At 44.7% G+C, this 20,928-nt stretch overlaps 1 protein-coding gene and 1 pseudogene across 2 annotated transcripts in view; both read right to left on the minus strand.

The window, feature by feature from the left end:
* Positions 1 to 957: 957 nt before the first annotated feature.
* Positions 958 to 20,928, minus strand: part of LOC311231378 (uncharacterized protein) — a 159,911-nt gene continuing 139,940 nt past the window's right edge. Inside the window, exons 7-8 of the mRNA XM_084317951.1 lie at positions 1,350 to 1,406; positions 958 to 1,011 (exon numbers count right to left, since the gene is read on the minus strand). Coding sequence (XP_084174077.1) covers positions 1,390 to 1,406 — 17 coding nt within the window. The 3' untranslated portion in view covers positions 958 to 1,011; positions 1,350 to 1,389. The remainder of the gene's footprint in view (positions 1,012 to 1,349; positions 1,407 to 20,928) is intronic.
* LOC311231945 (dynein regulatory complex protein 11-like) lies at positions 12,982 to 16,937 on the minus strand (annotated as a pseudogene). The gene is made up of 2 exons: positions 16,617 to 16,937; positions 12,982 to 15,057 (listed from the first exon to the last, which is right to left on the minus strand). The product of its transcript is annotated as a dynein regulatory complex protein 11-like (transcript).

Raw genomic sequence — 20,928 nt, forward strand, 5'->3', positions numbered from 1 at the left:
TAAGAATAAAATAGGCCTAAGAATAAGATAATAATAGAGTACGTACCGGCACAGCTTGTCATATTGCGGTGTTCCCTTCTTGGCATCATTGGTGTCATCATCCACTGGATCGCTCATGTGGAGGTTCCATCGGATCGACCTGAAGTCAAAGTCAGCTTTATTGTCGCTTCTCATAACATAGGACACTATAAACATAAGTAACATATGGGACACGATGTACATACACTATACAAGACTATATATTATACCTGAATCGGTCCCGGACCATGACCAGCCTTGGAAATGGCACAGATAGCATGTGCTGTACTTTCCAGTAGTCCGGGATGGCAGGCAGATGGAGGAGCGCCGTGAACAACTCTAGGCCGATGAATTTGGACATCTCCTCCGCGTCGACATCCACCCACTTGTGCTTCTGGCCCCGAGCTGTCTTTCTTGCAGCATACTTGTTCGTGTTGTCAGCCACGGTCTTCATTGAATCTAGGGAGAAAAACAACATAAACAAATCTTTAGGGGAGTATGCTGCGTGGGAATCCAGCTGGGGTCCCGGGGGCCTGCGAGGCATGAAGCGGCTGACTGGCGGGGCTTGGTCAGGATCCTTTTCAGTCTTCCAGGGTGTCCGATCCGCCTGGGCTGCGGGTCTTTTCCTGGACCGGGACCTGGCAAGGGTGCTTCCGGTCGATGTTCCAGGTTCATCATCATCATCATCATCATCATCATCATCATCATCATCATCATCATCATCATCATCATCATCATCATCATCATCATCATCATCATCATCATCATCATCGCTGTGTAGACAATGACATGTAAATACTTTATTTTCAACTTTTATGAACAGTTTTATAAACAAAAGCACTAACTTCCATAATAAGTCTGTCTCACCTGTCTGGGTCATTTGACCTGGCCGGGCCCCTCCTGGCTGGGCCTTTTCCCCTTGTCCTTCCGGTCGTTGTTCCCCGCCTGGCTGGGCCACTTGTCCTTGGTCCAAGTTGTTCTGGGATCTCATCGCTGTAGACAATACTAAATACTTTATTTTCAACTTTTAAGAACAGTTGAACAGTACATCATACAGCAAGCAACCCTTTTATTTAGTTTCTTACCTGGTCCTGATCAACACAAAGAAGTGACCCCCCCACCCCCCATCAACACAAAAGAAGTGACCACCCCACCCCCCATCAACACACAGACACACACACTGTCCCCCCATTGCTCACACACAACGCTCTCTCAACATTCCATTCTGTATATTGTGTAACCCCCCCAGTTGTAGCCATCCACACACACACACACTCTGTATATTGCAAAGTCTGCAAGCAATAAAATCAAAAGCAATAACAGTGTCTCACCTGTCGGTCTCATGAATGGCTTCCCCAGTCTCCTCTCCTCTCATTCCTCTCCTAGTCCTGTGTACAATTCCATGTAGAAATACATTACTTTCAACTATACTAAGTGTTTTATTCAAACGTTGTACATGTGTGAGGTGTTTCCCAGACAGAACAGTGAGATAATATAGCTGTACAGTACCCGTCAGGGACGAAAGTTGGGTCATCGTCGGAGCCAGATTGTTCACATACGTCCGAGCCCGATTCCGGGCCAATTACTCCATCAATTTCCACGTCATCTTCGAAATACTCTTTGCGTATAGGACGCACTACAACTCGCTTCTCCATGATACCAAAAATTGTTCCAAAAAGTCAAATTTTATACACAAACTTGCTCCGACAATCTTCCGACTGTTAGCTTCCAAAACACGAGGTCTGAGCAATGGAAACGTCTAGAAAGCTATGGGAGGAGTTAGCCCTGGGTCTACAGCTTCCGTTTCCGTTTACAGTGTGATGATACGATATTCCTAGCCAAAGTTATTCAACAAATACAAAATACATGTGGCACATTTTACGCATGCGTAAAAGTTTTATAGCACGAATTTAAATGATCCTGGTTCAGTTATTTATTGTTTTATCAACACCAAATAAAAAGTAGCGTGTAGTTTCAAGGCCACGTCATAATGCTACGTCGAAAAAAAACCCGGAAATAGACTACATTTCCCAGGCAGATCACGTCAAACAATGACGTCATTCTATCGCACCGGCGATATCAGAGTCTTCTAGCCAAAAATCCTACACTTGGACTTTGCCCTTGAGATCTTAAAACCCCACTGATCTCCCCATGCAGCAACATTATCTAAAGCCTTTTGGACCTGCTGTTGACAGAGTTTGCTATGGGGCGACAATAATATGTTCATGAGGCATGGTTTCTATCTTTAGCCATAAACGGCGTGGTTTATTTCACATGCTCCACAGCAGTACATGATGAGACATCCTTCTCCTCTGAGAGTGAAGGTGGAAGAGACAGAGGGGGAGTCGACATCTCCTTAAATACCCTCTACCTGGAGACAACATTAACGGCTCCGCCTATAGCGCCCTCTTGTGGAATCAGTTATATATACAGTTAGACAGTTAGGCAGTTACACAGTTACTTACTCAGTTACTTGCAATCATATATAACCTCTAACTTCAACACTCCCACTTATGGTTGTCTAGTTAGTACACTGTACAACTTCTTCAAAAACAATTTACAAAGAAAATAATACAGTTCAGAGCATCAAAAAGGATATGGCAGTCAATACTACATAACAGTCAATATTTACACACCAAACATGACCTCTGCAAATCTTCTCAATTTCAGTTTGGAAACAGGCTTCGTCATAGCGTCTGCTACCATGTCGTCTGTTGGACAATAAATCAGTGTCATTCTTTCTTCTCTGATGACAGATCTGATGACATTTTTACACCGGGCACACAGGGTTTCTAGCAATCGCAATGATTCCCTGTAGATGGCAGGCTGAGTGTGTCTAAAGTGAACTTGATTGATCTACGTTGGGAGACTACACAATTCTTTGTGTGTGATATCTAGTTATTATGTTGAGTCAAAATACGTTTGTTGGCCAGCCGTCTGGTGGTCATCGGTTTTCGTAATCTTACATTTAAATTAAATGTTTGCTCATGCATATCTTTGGACACCTCTAGCTGATAAACCAATCAGGATACAGAAACGGGAATTAGGGACCCCAACATTGTCAACAACGCCGGGAGAATGGATCTGACTGGAACGCTAGCTGGATTATACATTGCAACATGAGACAGTAAATACTATTGTAATAAAACGTTCAAAACTATGTTCAATTTGTGTATTGTTTTGTTACTATAAGATTGTATTTCGCACTGTATTAAGCCATACCGACGTCACAGCTTTAGATGGTTAACGTGATATTAACGTTAGATCTATCCGACCTAAATACTATTGTAATAAAACGTTCAAAACTATGTTCAACTTGTGTTTTGTTTCTTACTATAAGATTGTATTTCGCACTGTATTAGGCCATACCGACGTCAGGTGAGCTTGCTAGCCATTAGATGGATAACGTGATATTAACGTTAGATCTAACCGACCACAATTTGATTCGAAATGTATTACATACCTCACTTTGTTGGTCTCTCACGAAAGTCTTTCTCTGGTCTGCATCCCCTTAACAATTGTGTGTATTGAGCCGTACTGTATTGTACCCATTCTGCAATCTGTTAACCGTTTTCAATCAATGTCAGACGTCCTCTCTATAAAAAAAACGATTGAATTGCTCAGAATTTAAAATGATGTCCCCAATAGGACATAATAATATTAATATTATTCCCCAGTATGACACAATAAACACAGAATGAATGCTACCAAAGAGAATGCTATATGCAATTTGCTAATATACGTAACATAGCCCGCAGGAAGGCAAAGTTGACAAACACCACAAAAGGTTTGTACCAAAATGCAATTTATTTTAAACATATGATACATGATTAATGTATTTTTTTACTGGACTGGCCCTGTAATTTGCCCTTCAGGTGAAAACTAGCAATATGGGTGTAAGAAAATGTGTATTAATCCTGTAACATGAGTCAAGGTCAGATCTAGCCTGGAATAGAGAACAGAATGTTGATTTTTTGATGTTCAAGTTTCTTTATTAGTTGTCATACAGAAGTACAGAATACTTTTATATAAAATGCTTCTTTCTGTTTTGCTCCAGAGATTGTGCTAGATAAAAATAGATAAGTATAAAACAGAAGTCAAGTATGTAGACAAGTGTTCAATATATACATACAATGTACAATGCAGAGTAGAAAAGTAACAATAGTCAATACAATATACTATACAGTACAATGCAGAAATGGGATGAGGTACAATTTAGGTACAATTTACAGTAAGGTGTAATGAGGTATGGGTTGTAGTGCAAATTCTTTGCCAATAAATATAAAGTGTGTTTAGGTGTTCTAAAGTGGGTGCTGCAGTGAGTTGTTTGTTTAAAGTGAGTGTGTGCGTGTGGATGTGTGTGCTGTGAGTGCATTTGATGGTTGTTACATAGTGTTATTGTCATTTGTATGTGTGTAATGTGTAACTAGTACAGTGGAGGGGTGTCTAGTCCAGGGCCCAGAGAGTAGAGAGCTGTGTGAGTCGTCCCCGGACAGCTTATGTGAGAGGATGACCATCCTTGTTCAAAAGTTGAGCTCTTGCAGATTAGCCTGGCCCCACTTCTATCCAGAACAATATATATATAAGGGGACTGCACATTGTTTATTCACTGTGCTGTTTACCATGGCCTCTCATTCAATCATGATATTCATTGTTTTGGGAAATACAGGTCCTGCAGTTGCCACTCTGATAATGGTTCTTGATATAGAGCAGGGCCAGTCACCTCAAGAGCTCAATCTTTGAGCTTGCATGATTACTATAGAACCCTCAGGCTAGGGTTAGATCAATCAATCAATACATTTTGGAACATTGTTACTACAATAGATAACGTTATTTATCTATTGTATCATATTAACAGATTGCAGAATGGGTACAGTACAGTACAGCTCAATACACACAATTGTTAATGGGATGCAGACCAGAGAAAGACTTTCATCTTCTTTACATCAGGGTCCCCCATTTTCAATTCATCATAACATATTACATACATGACATACAGATAGACAGTAAACAACAGCACAGGGACCATCCAATATCAAACTATTGTTAAGGGGATGCAGACCAGAGAAAGATGTTTGTCTTGTTTACATCAGGGCCCCCCATTTGTAATTCATAGTGACAACAGCATCTAAAACAATATCTTTATTGGAAGAGTATATTTATGAGACAGTATATTTTGTACATATGTAACGGTTGTGACAACGTCACCTCAAACTTCTAACGTCACAGGCAACAACACAGACCGCTATACCATAGTGTAACACACAGCAAGAATGTGAAACAAGTTACTATTATTAGTATTGGGTTAGAGTTGTTTGATTTACACTAACGTAATGTTAGATTGCTATCTGAGAAAGTTAAAATGCTAACGTAACGTTAGTCTATGTGAGCTGGCTACAACATTTTCCAATGTGTAATCGGAAGTCAAAACGGACTGCATATAAACTGCTGATGACTCATAACTTCCTATCACGTTTGAATAATGCTGTAAAGTTAAGTAAAAATGCATTTCAATAGTAATGTATATGAATTGAGAGCTTACCGATGCAGAGCTAAATCCACTGAGTCGCAATATTTACTTCCTAGTTCCGGAGCTTGAGGAATGTCATTGGGAGAAATCAAGTCACCTGACGTTGTAACGCGTTTTGATTGGTTCCGCAGCAACGCCCCTTTTCACAAACGTAGGTAGTTTTTAGCTTATCAACACATTAATTTTCATAAAGATATGACCCAAAAACCGTTGCCAACAAACGGAAATGTGTTATTATAGTATATTATGTAGTTCATATTGCAATAACATATACTCTCTAAAACCAGATCAATCATTTCACTAACGGAAGCCTCTAGCAACCTTCGGCCCACCGTCTACTGGTTGTCTTCATAAACAACAGTCTTCTTATATACATAGGTATCCATTCCTTCGAGCAGTTGTTCTAGATAAATACATTCTTGTATTGTCATAGCTAGAGCCATGTATTCGGCTTCACAAGTTGATAGTGCCACTGTGGGCTGCTTCTCTGTTTTCCACGAAACTAGTGAGCTGTTTGTGTTCAAACTCACACAATACCCTGTGGTACTTCTTCTGTCTGTGGTGTCTGCTGCCCAGTCTGCATCACTGTAGGCTTTAAGCCCTAAGCCCTCACTGCTCTTTCTGAAACAAAGCTGTTTATCTGCTGTACCTTTGAGATAACGAAAAACATGTTTTGCTGTAATCCAGTGCTCCTCTGTGGGGTCAGCTAAATGCTGTGACAATTTACTCACTACAAAACATAGGTCAGGGCGAGTACATGTCAAATAAATGAGGCTACCTACAGCTTCTCTGTACATTTTTACATCTGTCAATCTCTGAGCATCCTCTTGGTAGTCTAGTTTTTGATCACATGGTGTTTCCCTTGTTCTACATTCTTGCATGTCAAAATGTTTCAGGATCTTTTCCACATAATTAAATCATCCACCTCTGTATTTAAACATAGAATCCACTTCTGTATTTAAACATGGAATCCACTCCGGTATTTAAACCTGGAATTTACTCCTTCTGTATTTAAACCTGGAGTATCCTCCTTCTGCATTTAAGCATGTAGCCACCTTCTTTCTGTATTTAAACATGGAGTACCCTCCTTCAGTATTTAAACATTTAGCTACGAACCTGGCTTTGTACTTGTCGTGGCCTTCAATACCCTCCTTGATTGAGTACACCCATTTCCCTCCCACTGTCTGTCTGCCCTCTGGTAACTTGGTTAGAGTAAAGGGGTGGTTGTCCTCTAGGGACCTCATCTCCTCATCCATTGCTCTCTCCCATTTACTTGATTCAGGGGACACTATGGCCTCTTTAAAAGTCTGAGGTACTCCACTTACTACTACTGTAGCAGTAATCAATGCTGGTAAGTGTACTGTCACCCTCGTCACTTTCTCTCTGGGCATAGTCTGTCAGATACTTTGGGGGTTTGTGTTCCCGTGAGGGATACCTCCCACTGCTTGGGGCACGTGACGTCACCCTCGGGTGCTCCTCGTCATCGTCCTCTGGGGGTTGCTGACTGTCTGTCTGCATGACCGTGCTAAGTACACTAGGCTGAGGTGTCTCTGTTTCTCCCCACCTTACTCTGGAGTCCAGCCATGGCTCCTCTGTCTCTGTCTCTTTCTCACATGTTGTCTTTGTGACAAATTTGATAAGTTTGTGTTTTTGCACTTTCCCTTTACCGGGATAATAGACTAGGAAAGCGGGGCTTCCTTTGTCATGCCTTACAAAGAGTCCTTTTTCACATCTCAAGACTCAAGCTTTCCTCTGTCCTGCTGGTAAGCATAACACACTGATCCAAATTGGTGCATTCTAGCTAGATTACACTTCTTTCCTGTCAGTGATGTATACGGGGTGGTGCCTGTGTGCTTATTAAAGCATCTGTTTCTGGTGTAAGCGGCCTCTTGCACCGCATAATGCCATAGACTCTTAGGTAAGTTACTATCTACTAGCTTACACCTAGCCATTTCGAAAAGAGTGCGCCATTCCCTCTCTGCCACTCCGTTCTGGTGTGGGGAGCATGGACATGACGTCTCGTGTCTTATCTTGTTCCTTCTCAACAGTGATTGGAACTCTCTATTTGTGAACTCGGTTCTGTTGTCGGACCTCAAGCAACTTATGTTACCATAAGGGGCTACATCTGCAAGGAATTTCTCCGTGGCCTGGAGTGTGTCACTCTTTGCTTTGAGAAAGTAAACAAACACTGCCCCTGTACACACATCTGTAAAAGACTGTACATATCTAAAGCCTCCTATGGACTCGTTGCTTACTGGACCGGCTAGATCTGTGTTAACTAGCGCAAGTGGTACCTTTACCTTTTCTGTGGGATTTCTGTTTCTCGATTGAGTGAACTTCCCCTTCATGCACACTACACATTCTTTGTCAGGTCTACGCTTTTCACCTTCAATGTGCATGCCTTCTGTCACTGCTTGCAGTTTCAGTAAATCCTTGTAATTACAATGACCCATAATCTCATGCCATGTCTGAATATCGTGACTGACATGTCACATTACACATATCATTATTATTACACTTGTCGTTGTTATTACACTCTGTTTGTAGATAATACATTCTCTTGTACACCTTTATGTTAAATCGCGTACCGTCAGGCTCTACAAGAAAATGTTTACCTTCATTGAAGAACACTTTGGCACTGTTCGCAGTAGCAGATATTACAAAGAATAGTTCTTGTGGGAACAAGGGTACGTACAGTAGAGAGCGTTCTTTAACGTCACTGTACACCGGCACCCCTCACTGTCTATGAGGCATACCTGTGCGTCTCCTCTCTCTTGCGCCAACCCGTAGGTGCGCTTCCCATCTGCCAGCTCCATGCTGTGTCTCTCCGGGTCGAAAGTGTTGTCAAAGTTCTTGAACTGACTCCTGTCGTTGATGACGTGGGACGACGCACCTGTGTCCACGATCAGTCCCTTCATTTGGGCCTGCTGCAGCTGCATTGGCCTGGTGACGTACGCTGTCTGCGCCCCGAAGATGAAGTCTTCTTGTCCCGCTACCCTCCGGGCGTCGTCTCACGTCCACCGTCGCCGCCATCTTGTCCGCTGCCGCCATCTTGTCTCTGGTGTAAGCTGTCTGTGTGCCCCGTGGATTTGCAGAAGCTACACCAGACAGTCATTGTGCAGTTACCTTTCCGATGGCCTTTTTCTCCGCATCGCCAACACGCCAGCTCCGTCGTGGGCCTGGTCCTCTCCCTCGGCGTCGCTTCAGCACCCTCTCTCCCGCCTCCGCGGTGGCTGGGTGGATATCTTCTGAGGCCTCGAAATTTCGTAACTTGGCCTTGAACTTTCCCAGCGTCATGTCCGCTGAACCGTGTGTTACCAGGAGTGTGAACGGTTTGTACAGCTCCGGTAGTCCCCTCATCACCATCGCCATCATTAGCCCATCGCTTGGTGCTTCTCCTGCACTCTTCAACGCCGTAATGATCTGCTCAGCTCTGATGACGTATTCGGTCACAGTCTCGGTGTGCCCCTTCTTCAGTGCTGTTAGTGTTATGTAGAGGGACACGACTCAGGGTATTCCTTGCCCGATATAATGTTCTCTCAACACTTCCAGGCTTTCTCGGCCTTTGTCCTTAGTGTCGCAGAATATCAGCCCCAAGTTTGTGTCGTCGAGCAGTGGTGCTAACTCACAGTATGCATCTGCATTATGCTTGTCGTCCAGGGCTTGCGCTTCCGCCGTTACTTCTCCCGTGGGGACCGTCAAGATCGTCGTCTTCAGTACCACACCGTGCATGCAGCACAACATGCGCTCTTCCCAGAGCTCATAGTCCTCGGCTCTTCCGTTGAACGAGGGCCATTTGCTCTTTCCTTTTGTCGCCATCCTCTTGTTGATGGTAGGCGTAGCTTTAGCTCTTCTTGGCCTAGCGTCTAGCCACGCGGTGCTCCCGGTGCTAACCTAGCCTATACTTCAGCTAAACTCGCTACCCTTTATTATTTCGGCCCTGCGTGATCTGGGCCCATAACCTGTTGACAGAGTCTGCTATGGGGCGACAATAATATGTTCATGAAGCATGGTTTCTATCTTTAGCCATAAACGGCATGGTTTATTTCACATGCTCCACAGCAGTACATGATGAGACATCCTTCTCCTCTGAGTGAAGGTGGAAGAGACAGAGGGGGAGTCGACATCTCCTTAAATACCCTCTACCTGGCGACAACATTAACGGCTCCGCCTATAGCGCCCTCTTGTGGAATCAGTTATATATAGTTAGTTAGGCAGTTACACAGTTACTTACTCAGTTACTTGCAATCATATATAACCTCTAACTTCAACACCTGCTTTAGTAGAAATGTGATATAATTGACAACTTACAAGTTCTGTACGACAAGTCAACAGTAAGGGTACAACTCTTTCAGCTGAGTAACAATGTTAATCAAACAGTGCTGAAACTTGGGTGCTGCAGTGCTGAGTGCATAGTCGTAAAGACATATTAGTATAGTAGAAAGAGTGCATTTATGATATATATATATATATATATATATATATATATATATATATATATATATTTATGATCATTTTTCTTTCTTTAAATGTTTTATTAAACAGAACACAACATAATACAGTGACAACAATAATACACAGGACATCACAGGACAGTACTTCAACAATAATAATCACAATAATGACAAGACAATTAGAAATAATAAATACAGAATACAAAATACAGAGTAAAAATAAAAAACACCACAAAAGACATTAGACATTTCCTCCCCCAGTCCCATAGCAAACAGCTGCCTAGGTGTGAGATATGTCCTATGAATATAATTAAAAGGAATTTGCTGGTGATTAGGGTTGCGGGAGGCTAATATAGCATTTGTCCAAACGTCATCCCAGTCAAACTCAGGGTCCAACTCTGGGATGTCCCCTCGACAGATTGTATCTAATGTTAATTTTTTATATGTGGATTTGATTAAAAGTGTACACAAATCTGAGACAAACCCTCTTGTGGTTGTCCTGTCTCCGATAAGCCCAACAAAAGGGTGTGGGTGCAACGCTTGAGCCCACGGCACACCGTGAGCCCTGAGCGCTGACCTTAGTTGCAGGTAGAGGAAGAATGATTAGCCAGGTAGATCATAAAACTATTTTAGGTCCTGAAACGCTCAAAGACCGTTTTTATCATATATATCTTCCAGAGTATGAACTCCCTTCCTCTCCCATTGTGGAATATTAACAGGTTTGTGCCCAACAAGTAGTTAGTTGCTGGTTATGAAAAATTGGAGAGTCGAGGTGCCACAGGCACTTAACAGCACAAGACCTCTCTACATTACGTCACATTTGAATCACATGAAAATAAATGTTTCAGTTATTGGTATTTCAATTTTGGTGTTAACATGCTTTTCAGGGTATGGAGCTGAAAGGGCAAGTTCCCTTGACTGATGGCGTTTCAGTGATCTGCATGTGGCAGCAGCTGTTGACATTGCAGTAGAAGTTTCCTTGACTGATGGTGTTTCAGTGATCTGCATGTGTTTCCTTGACTGATGGTGTTTCAGTGATCTGCATGGGTTTCCTTGACTGATGGTGTTTCAGTAATCTGCATGTGTTTCCTTGACTGATGGTGTTTCAGTGATCTGCATGTGTTTCCTTGACTGATGGTGTTTCAGTGATCTGCATGGGTTTCCTTGACTGATGGTGTTTCAGTAATCTGCATGTGTTTCCTTGACTGATGGTGTTTCAGTGATCTGCATGGGTTTCCTTGATTGATGGTGTTTCAGTAATCTGCATGGGTTTCCTTGACTGATGGTGTTTCAGTGATCTGCATGTGTTTCCTTGACTGATGGTGTTTCAGTAATCTGCATGTGTTCTGTGACATCCTCCAGGCACGACGCAGTATACAAGTAGATTTCTTAAACTGATTTAATGAAGCTTGTCAAATCTCCATCCAAACCGTAAAATCTGTACACAATACATATGATACAATTAACAATCCAAACCGTAAAATCTGTACACAATACATACAAATGATACAATTAACAATTGAAAACACATAAAAAACATAGCTAAACATCAACCATAAACATAAACCGTCAACATAACGAAAATCATCATCGATAGAAATAAATACCTTATTGGCTGCGTGCCAGTATAAGAGAACATCGAGAGGTCCTGGTGTTGTTTATGTCTTTTGTTTTTGTCCTTTTTCTTGTTAGATTGTCTTGTTAGATTGTCTTGTTTGATTGTCTTGTTAGACAACTATCTTTATTTACTTGCTAGAATTGACCGCAAAGTCAATACAGCCATCCATCAGGTCATGTCAGGACTCAAAAGCGAGCTGGCGGAAACACGTCACCAGATATTAAAATGAGACTCGTGAAACTAAATAATTACACAAGTAAAAAGAAATCATGTGCTATTCAAATTATCTATAAACCATATGAAATACAATCATGTGTATTATTATTAATATGCAAAAATAAACATATAAAATTGTAATAGAAAATAACTATGAACTGTATGTAAGTAACCATAGCTACATTTACATGTTCCCTTGACTGATGGTATTTCAGTGATCTGCATGTGTTTCCTTGACTGATGGTGTTTCAGTAATCTGCATGTGTTCCCTTGACTGATGGTGTTTCAGTGATCTGCATGTGTTCCCTTGACTGATGGTGTTTCAGTAATCTGCATGTTTCCTTGACTGATGGTGTTTCAGTGATCTGCATGTGTTTCCTTGACTGATGGTGTTTCAGTAATCTGCATGTGGCAGCAGCTGTTGCAGTAGAAGAAATGAGATCACGCTTCAGCTGCTTGATGAGTCAGTCAGGGGAAGGTGTAGTCGACAGCTTCAGAATAGTCAACCTGTATCATAAATGTATAGATGTAGCAGTACTGACTATCTGTATGTCATGTATGTCATATATGTCTATATGAATTGAAAATGGGGGACCCTGATGGAAACAAGACAAACGTCTTTCTCAGGTCTGCATCCCCTTAACAATTGTATGTATTGAGCCGTACTGTATTGTACCCATTCTGCAATCTGTTAAATAAAGTTTTCATTCATTCATTCATTCAACCATGACGCATGGCCAGAGAGTCGAGCTGCACTACTGGACTATGGCAGGGCAGAGGTTCAGTCTCTTCTCCAACATTTGAGAACTTCTCAGAAAGTGAGTAGATAGGGCAATATTGCAAATTCTCATTCTAGTATAGAGGTATGACCAAGATTAGATGTTATGTATTTTAATTAGGGCTGTGGAGGTTAATGCTTTAACTTTGGAGATTAATTTAAATGATTAAGCGTTAAATTATTTGTATCTAGATTAATGTGTGTGAAAAATGTTCAACGTTCTGAACTTTCAGCAGTATCTTTGCTTGTTCTTTTTTGCATTGACTCATGCACCTTTTTGAAAATCATCTGACATGAGTATCCTTCCAAACATCGCGGCCATCCCTCATCTGTGTGATATGGCATGTGTTGGGTGTGCTTTTAGCCGCTACTTCCCCAGGGGCGTCTTGGAGTACCAGCTCTTCAGGGCCTCTTCCTCGTCTTGAAACACAGGGTTCATCTTGGCCAGGGGGCCCACAAACTCGGCGGCGGTCAGGGGCCTCTTGGCCTGCCGCAGGAGCCGGTGCTGGGTCAGGACGCCCCGGGTCACCTGGACCATGTGACCCTGGGTGTAGCCATCAGAGATCTTGGCCAGGGAGCTGAGGTCCAGGGCGCCGGTCACCTCACCTCCAAACTTCCTGATCAGTTGCTTCCATATGACATATCTGGAGCCGTAGTCGGGCCGTGGGATCAGGATGATCTTGCTGTACACCTTACACAGGGACTTGATATCAGCGCCGAGAGGATCCTTCGTCGTCCCCACTATTAAAACACGATCCTCTCCTTTAATCGACTTGAGGAGCTTGGGCAAGGCTTTCTTCAAACGTTTGGGATCTAACCGTTTCTCCTCCTTGGGGACCTTCTTGTAAAACATCTTCTCTGCATCTCCAATCCATACGACCGAAGGCTGCATCAGCCTGGCAACCTTGAAGACCATGTGGAGCATCTCGGTGAGGCCGCTCTTGCCCGGGTACTTCCCGGCTGTGTTCAGGGGTGAAAGGTCAAACAGGTTGGCGCCCGTCTCCTGGCAGATGGCATGGACCAACATCTTCTTCCCCACGCCAGCCGGCCCGCAGGATGGCCTTGACCAGAGGAGCTCTCTCATGGACGACCTGGGAGCCTAAAGGTAAGACGGCATATAGAGCCAAAGCCTGTCTCACGTCACATAATGAAGGCATGGGCTCAATGCCGGTTTGCCTCAGATCGTTTGCCTCAGTCGTCTCGAAATAGCTGTAGTCGCCTACGTAATCCTGTAGCAGAACATCATCTGCCTGTTTCAATAAGCCGTGCTCCACCAACTCCTCCACTAGGGACTCAAGACTCCTCTCAGCTGTCAGATCTTTGTCCTTCTTTTTCTTTTTGCCACCTTTCGACCCTTTATTGTTCTTGCTTCCTTTGGGTTTGCCAGCCGTGACTTTATCCACAACTAGCTTCAGGTTAGCTAGCTCCTGTCTCATCAACTCATCCACCTGCACGTGGATCTCCGCCTCAATCTCTTTCCTTTTTTCCTCCTTGACCAGCTCGGCTTTATGCCTCTGGCTGTAGTTGCTGGACTCCTCACGGTTCTGCCACACATCCACAAAGGTCTTGTGTCCCACTTCCAAATCAGACCGGAAAGCAGAGGGCAGGATCTTCAACCCTGCCTCCTCCTCCTCTTCTCCTCCCTTCCCTTTGTCCTTTCCTTTCTTTCCTTGTTCCTTCTTCTCTTCTTTGCCCTTTGGCTTGTTGTTGACGTCCTCCTCCTCTTCCTTTGCAGCTAATACCTCCATTAACTCCTGGGGGTTTTCTCTGCGAAGAGAAGAGTGGAGCCTCCGGCCTCTTGCTCTGGGTAGTCTGGAAAATATCCTGTTGCATCACGAAGTGCAAAGAACCACTGCCGGATCTGCTCTTGCATGGTCTCCTTCATGTCCGGCCCCTCCACATCTCGCAGGTTTCTGGTGATGGCCACCATGGACTCCTGGTATTCCTCCTCGTTCTCTCCCTGTTTATTCCGTCTGCAAGCGTTGGTAGCCTGGGCAGAGGTTTTGGCAGGGGAGGGCTGCTGCTGCTTTGGGTCCAAAGCCATGCCCAGAAATATCAGCTCTTCCTCACATTCCTTTACTGTCCTCTTCCTCTGTATGTAGCCTTTCCACACCTTCTGGATGCAGACCACAGCCGAGTCAATAGTAGCTGCCCCCAGATCCCTGTCACTGTCCCAGCTCTGCCTCTACTTTTCCCTGTGGATCTCCTTCATGAACATGGCCCTGGTGCGCCCCTGGCGAGCTCTCTCTGCTACCTGGATGATCCTAACCGCCTCCTCCAGGTCCATTGTTAATGCTACAGATTGGGGTCTCTCTGGAGTACCTTCCATCCTGTTGAGGATGTCCTTTAACGTCGCCCTTCGCTCCTGGAGCGTTTCGCTGCGTTCACTGATGAAATAGCGAGGGATAGGGATCTCTATGTCTGCAGGTGTGAGTTTCAGATCCTGGACGACATGATTGATTGATTGATTGAAAACTTTATTAACAGATTGCAGAATGGGTACAATACAGTACAGCTCAATACACACAATTGTTAAGGGGATGCAGACCAGAGAAAGACTTTCGTCTTGTTTACATCAGGGTCCCCCATTTTCAATTCATCAGGACATATATGACATACATGACATACAGATAGTCAGTACTGCTACATCTATACATTTATGACATACCAGATTTGCAAATACAGTACTGTTTGTGATACAGAAGGAGTCAAGAAAAGGGAGTATATACATTTGACGTAGAAACTGTACATTGGAGGAGGTTGGGTGGGGGGGGGTTGGGTACATTGGGATATTGACAACCAGGAGTAAGGTCAAGCAGTAGTCTGACCAGTTTGTTTTGAGATGTTTGTAATTTTGTTTTTAGCGCCTTTGAGGTGCTTTGGTACCATGAGGTGCAAGCATAGTCGTAGTACCCCTGAATGAGTGCTCCTGCCAGAGTCTTCAGGGTATTCTTGTTTACCAGAGAGGAGATCCGGTACAAGAATCGAGTTTGTTGGTTGACTTTTTTTATTACATTGGATGCCATTTTGTCAGAGGAGAGATTAGCCTCTAGGATGGAACCCAGGTAGGTAATTTCATCTTTCCTTGTGACAATATTGTCACCCACTGTAACTGAGAAGCCGTCGGTCTTGCTGAGTTTGTTATTTGAACCGAAGAGAATGGACTCTGTTTTGCCCATGTGTAATGATAGTTTGTTATCAGCGAGCCATATGCAGATTCTGCCTAGTTCCGAGCTGAGGGTTTTTTCAACCTGTAACTTGTTCTTGTCAGAGACCAGCAGGGCTGAGTCGTCCGCAAACAGGAACAAGTTGCAGTCACAAGCTGACGACATGTCATTTGCATAAATTAGGAACAGTAGCGGTCCTAGTATGCTTCCTTGTGGAACACCACAGCTCACTGTGAGGGGGGGGGGATAGGGTACCGTTTACCTCCACCATCTGTTCCCTCCCCTCAAGGTAGGATTGCATCCAGCTCACTGATAGACTATCAAAACCAATTGCTTTTAGCTTGTCAATCAGAATGGAGTGATTGACCGTGTCAAAGGCCTTTTGTAGGTCCAGCATGACCATGCCGCAGTATTTGCCTGCGTCCACCTCTTGTTTGATGTGGTCATTCAAATAGAGAAGGCATGTGTCAGTGGAGTGGGATGTTCTGAAGCCAGATTGGAATTCGTAGATTAGATTTTTTTCCGCTAGGTACTTTTCGACCTGTTCGTAGACTATTTTTTCCATGACTTTCGAGATGGAGGTGAGAATAGAAACAGGGCGGTAGTTGCCTGGGTCTAATTTGCTGCCCTTTTTGTGCAGAGGGGTCACCCTCGCAATTTTGAAGTCCTTGGGGACGTGTCCCTGTTTTATGGAGAGGTTTATTATGTGTGTGATGATTGGGGTGATGGCGGCTGCTGAGTCTCTGAGGAATTTGGAGGGGATGTTGTCATGGCCAGTGGCCTTGTTAGGTTGGAGGGCGCTCAGTTTATTGAGTACCTCATCTGTTGTTACCATTTCCAGCTTAGGTACCAGGTAGTGGTACTCCGAGAACTCTTTCTCCACCATCTCGTGTTTGAGCTCCAGCACTCTCCCCATCACGCCCTCCAGGACCCCCCGGATCGTGCGTCTCTTCTGGGGGTGGACCACATGGTCGTAGGCCTCCTCCAGCTGCCGGAAGATTGGAATGTAACATACGTAGAGGGTGGCCACGCGCTGGAAGAACACCACCCGGTCCTTTTCTGGACGAGGGGGCTCGACACGGAGCTCCTGAGTCAGCAGACTGCTCAGCTCCACTTGGGCGTCTGCCCATTGCTTGTTGTACGCACTGTGTGACATCCCTGCAACCATAGGAAGCAAATACCGGTAATTTGCTTTCAGTTTCATAACTAACGTTAGCTAAACTAACTGACTGGTTTATTAGCGTTGGTTTATTAAATTATGCTCCACCGTCTCTGACGTTACTCATTAGTGTTGGCCCCCTGACTATTAGTTTGGTCCGTCTCCATAGTAACAATGATTCAATCTGTGTAAAGGAAGGCTGCGTATATATATCACAAATGTTGTAGAATGTTCTATTATGACATCAGACAACATTCTAGGACATCAGAACATTTGTGATGTCACAGTATGATGTCATAATAGAACATTCTAGAACATTTGTGATGTCACAGTATGATGTCATAATAGACCATTCTAGAACATTTGTTGAGAAAATCACCTACACTAATTAGTCACGAATGCTTGAATATTGTTTAGAATCCTGAGGCTGACACAAATCCAAAAAATAATCCTTTGAAAAAGTGAACCAACTTAGAGGGTGCTTTGTATGGTAACGGTGGTGGGAGGGTAGGTGCACCACAGCCAAACACATCATTTCTAGTTTCAAACAGTGCTCCAAAGATCCAGTTTCTCTCTTTAAACATTGTTTTACTAAAGATATATCATACAGCATTTGGACTTTTCAGAGGTTAATTTCCCCTCCCTAAAAAAACGACCTGGTGCACCTTTAATGGATATGTGGTAGTAATACATATAACAGCATATTCACATTTATTACATTTCATTTATTAAAACCACAGACTCACTGAAATGGACAGACTCAAACAGGAATGTGTCTGTTTGACTCATCCACTGCCTGGACACATCTACTGACAAATATACTGCATGGGAAGAACTTCGTTTCGTCTTTGAATGAGTGATGCATGATTCATTTGTGATGAATTCATTTCGAATGACTGAGTGCTGACCTGAGGAGTGTTGATGAATCTTTGTTTCCTTTTATTCAAAAGTTCAAAGCTGTTAACAGACTGTTATGCTACCCCAGCTAGCTGGCTACCTGTGCCATTTTGAATTTTTTTACTGTAAAAATAGAAAATGGCACCCCGCAAGGAAGCGTGATTAGTCCAGTCCTCAATTTTTGACTTGTCGTATATTGGAGTATAAAGGTAGTTAACTAACACTGTTTACTTAATGGAGAGAGGATGAACAGAACAAAGCTTTCCCCCAAGACTCCTAGCCAAGAGGGAAAATTAGTTTGCTGTACACAACAACGGTGTTTTGTTATTCCATATTTATTGATGTGGAGACCCTAGTGAGAGTTTGGGTCAACACAGGGAAACAATGATAATATTGTGCATTACATGGTTATCCATACTTGTTACATTCACGTGGTCCAGTGCAGTGACCTTACATTAATCTAGTCAACAAACAATTGTTCAATATGCATTCAGAAGCAAGTTTACTCACGTATAGCACAATCTCAGGATGGGATGGAGGAGGTTCAGACTGGTTGTCTGACCTAACTCCTAATTCTTCTTCTTCTTCTTGGAGTTTTAAGGCGGACGGCCACCATAATTGGGGCATTTACCGCCACCTACCGACCCGGGGCTCGGGCCAGTCTTCCAGTCTCCCCTCTCTAACCCCCACTAACTACCTAACCTACAAAACAACTTCCTACAACCACACTGTTCTCCATCCCCATCAACCTCCATCTACATACTATATACCCCCACTCTCTGAATCACGTATAATTGAACTTTCTATCTAACTTCCAACTCTGACCCTTTCCCTCACACCCTATCATACACCCACATTTCTCAAAAACCCCATCACCACCTTCGCCTTATCTCCCCCTCCCCCACTCAGTGTTTCCGTTATCCCCAACCCCCTAACCCCCATCTCCCTCAATCTTCCCTCCATCTCCCTCCTCCGCACCGTATAAGCCCTACACTCCAACAGTACATGCCCCACTGATTCCTCCTCCTCCTCACACCCCTCACAGAGCCCACTCTGATGCTTCCCCACCAGATTCAGGTTTTTATTAAACCCACAGTGCCCCAGCACCCCGCTCCCGACCCCTAACACTACGTTGGACCTGAAAGAGGTGACGCCCTTTCACCCCCCCCCCCCCCCACCTCTCCTGCCACATCTGAACTGCCCTCTCCCAAATCATCCCCTTCGCCTCAGCCTTGCTGATCCTGACCTGCATTTCCACCGCCCCCTTCCTCAAGGCCCCCTTTGCCAAATCATCCGCATCCTCATTTCCCCTCACTCCTACATGCGCCGGGACCCACAAAAATCGCACCTCTTTCCCTCGGCTCACACACCTAGTCACACTCATCAAAACCTCATACAGCAAATCCTGCCGGCTACTGGATCGAAAAGACCTCAGGCTAGTCAACACCGACGATGAATCACTACATATCACCACCCTCCCCACCCGAGCCTGCTCCACCCACCTCAGCGCCACCAGCACAGCCACCATCTCAACCGTGTACACACCCAGACCGTTCGTAGTCCTCCTGCTTAGCGCCACTCCCCTCCCGGGGACCACCACTCCTAATAGTTTCAGATGGGTTTTTTATACCAGTTATGACATCATACACTGTCATCCTTGTCTGGCCAATCAAAGTTACACCCAAAACATTGTCTTCCTCCTGGTCAGGTCTTCCAAATATGGTCAGGTAGGGATCTTCACCTCAGGGGGTCTGCTGTGGCTGTGGTTTCTTCCCCCAAGGACGGTTCATCAGAGCCATTGCATATGTAACATTTGACCTAATAAACCATTTCTAGGGCGTATCTTTAGTGGAATGATCTATATATATCCAGAATTAAAAGTGTATTCATTAACTATAGTTCAATACTAAACATTCTATGAGATAAAACTGTACCTGTACCTGTATTTAACAGACTTTGACATCTTACTGATACTGAGACTTACATTATATATATATAAACATTTAAAAGATATGTGAGGTGTGCCTCTTCCCTGGACCTTAATTCCCTGTCTCCTCACTTCTCCAGCCCCCACCCTCGCGCTCGTTTACTCTCGTTTGCTCTTCAGCAGCCACACCCTTGGACTACCTGTCATTATGTGTTTGATTGGTCTGGTGCCGAACACACACTTCTAGTTCTAGTATCAATTACCATCACGCACCTGATGTGTATTCTAATTAGCACCCCTTTGGGCTTTAAGTACCTCGCTCTTCCCCTCTGGCCTTGTCGGGTCGTTCCGTATCATATCTCTATCACCAAGCTCCTTCGGGAGGTTCTCTGTCTTTAGGCTCCTACGGGAGTTTCTGTTCTGTCTGTATGCTGTTTTATCTCCGGCGTGAGACGAGGTGCAAGTTTTGGCCACCTGTCGCCGTTTGCCTGGAGGGAGACATTGTACTACGCTCTCTAATCCTCTACGGGAGGTATTCCAGTGTTCCACTTCAGACCTCCGCGCAGCAGACGTCCAGACGCGCATCCAGACGCTCATCCAGACCTCCGAGCCTGACGCGCTCTTCACTCCAGACGCGCATCCAGACGCGCATCCAGACGCTCATCCAGACCTCCGAGCCTGACGCGCTCTTCACTCCAGACGCGCATCCAGACGCGCATCCAGACGCTCATCCAGACCTCCGAGCCTGACGCGCTCTTCACTCTAGACGCGCATCCAGACGCACTCCAGACGCTCATCCAGACCTCCGAGCCTGACGCGCTCTTCACTCCAGACGCGCATCCAGACGCGCATCCTGACGCACTCCAGACGCGCATCCAGACCTCCGAGCCAGACGCGCTCTTCACCCCAGACGCGCATCTAGACGCACTCCAGACGCGCATCCAGACTCCGCGCCAGATGCGCTCTCCGTACCGGCGCGTACTCCAAGCAGACGCGCACCACTCAGACCTCCGCGCCAGATGCGCCCTCCGTACCGGCGCGTACTCCAAGCAGACGCGCACCACTCAGACCTCCGCGCCTGGCGCGCTCTCCTCCAGACGTCTAGCCTGCGCCCTCCTACTCCTCCCTGTAAGCAGCTCCAGCCCTCGCCCTGTCCAAGGCCTT

Source organism: Notolepis coatsorum (genome assembly GCF_963971535.1).
Source record: "Notolepis coatsorum genome assembly, chromosome: 7".
NCBI classification, from domain to species: domain Eukaryota; kingdom Metazoa; phylum Chordata; class Actinopteri; order Aulopiformes; family Paralepididae; genus Notolepis; species Notolepis coatsorum.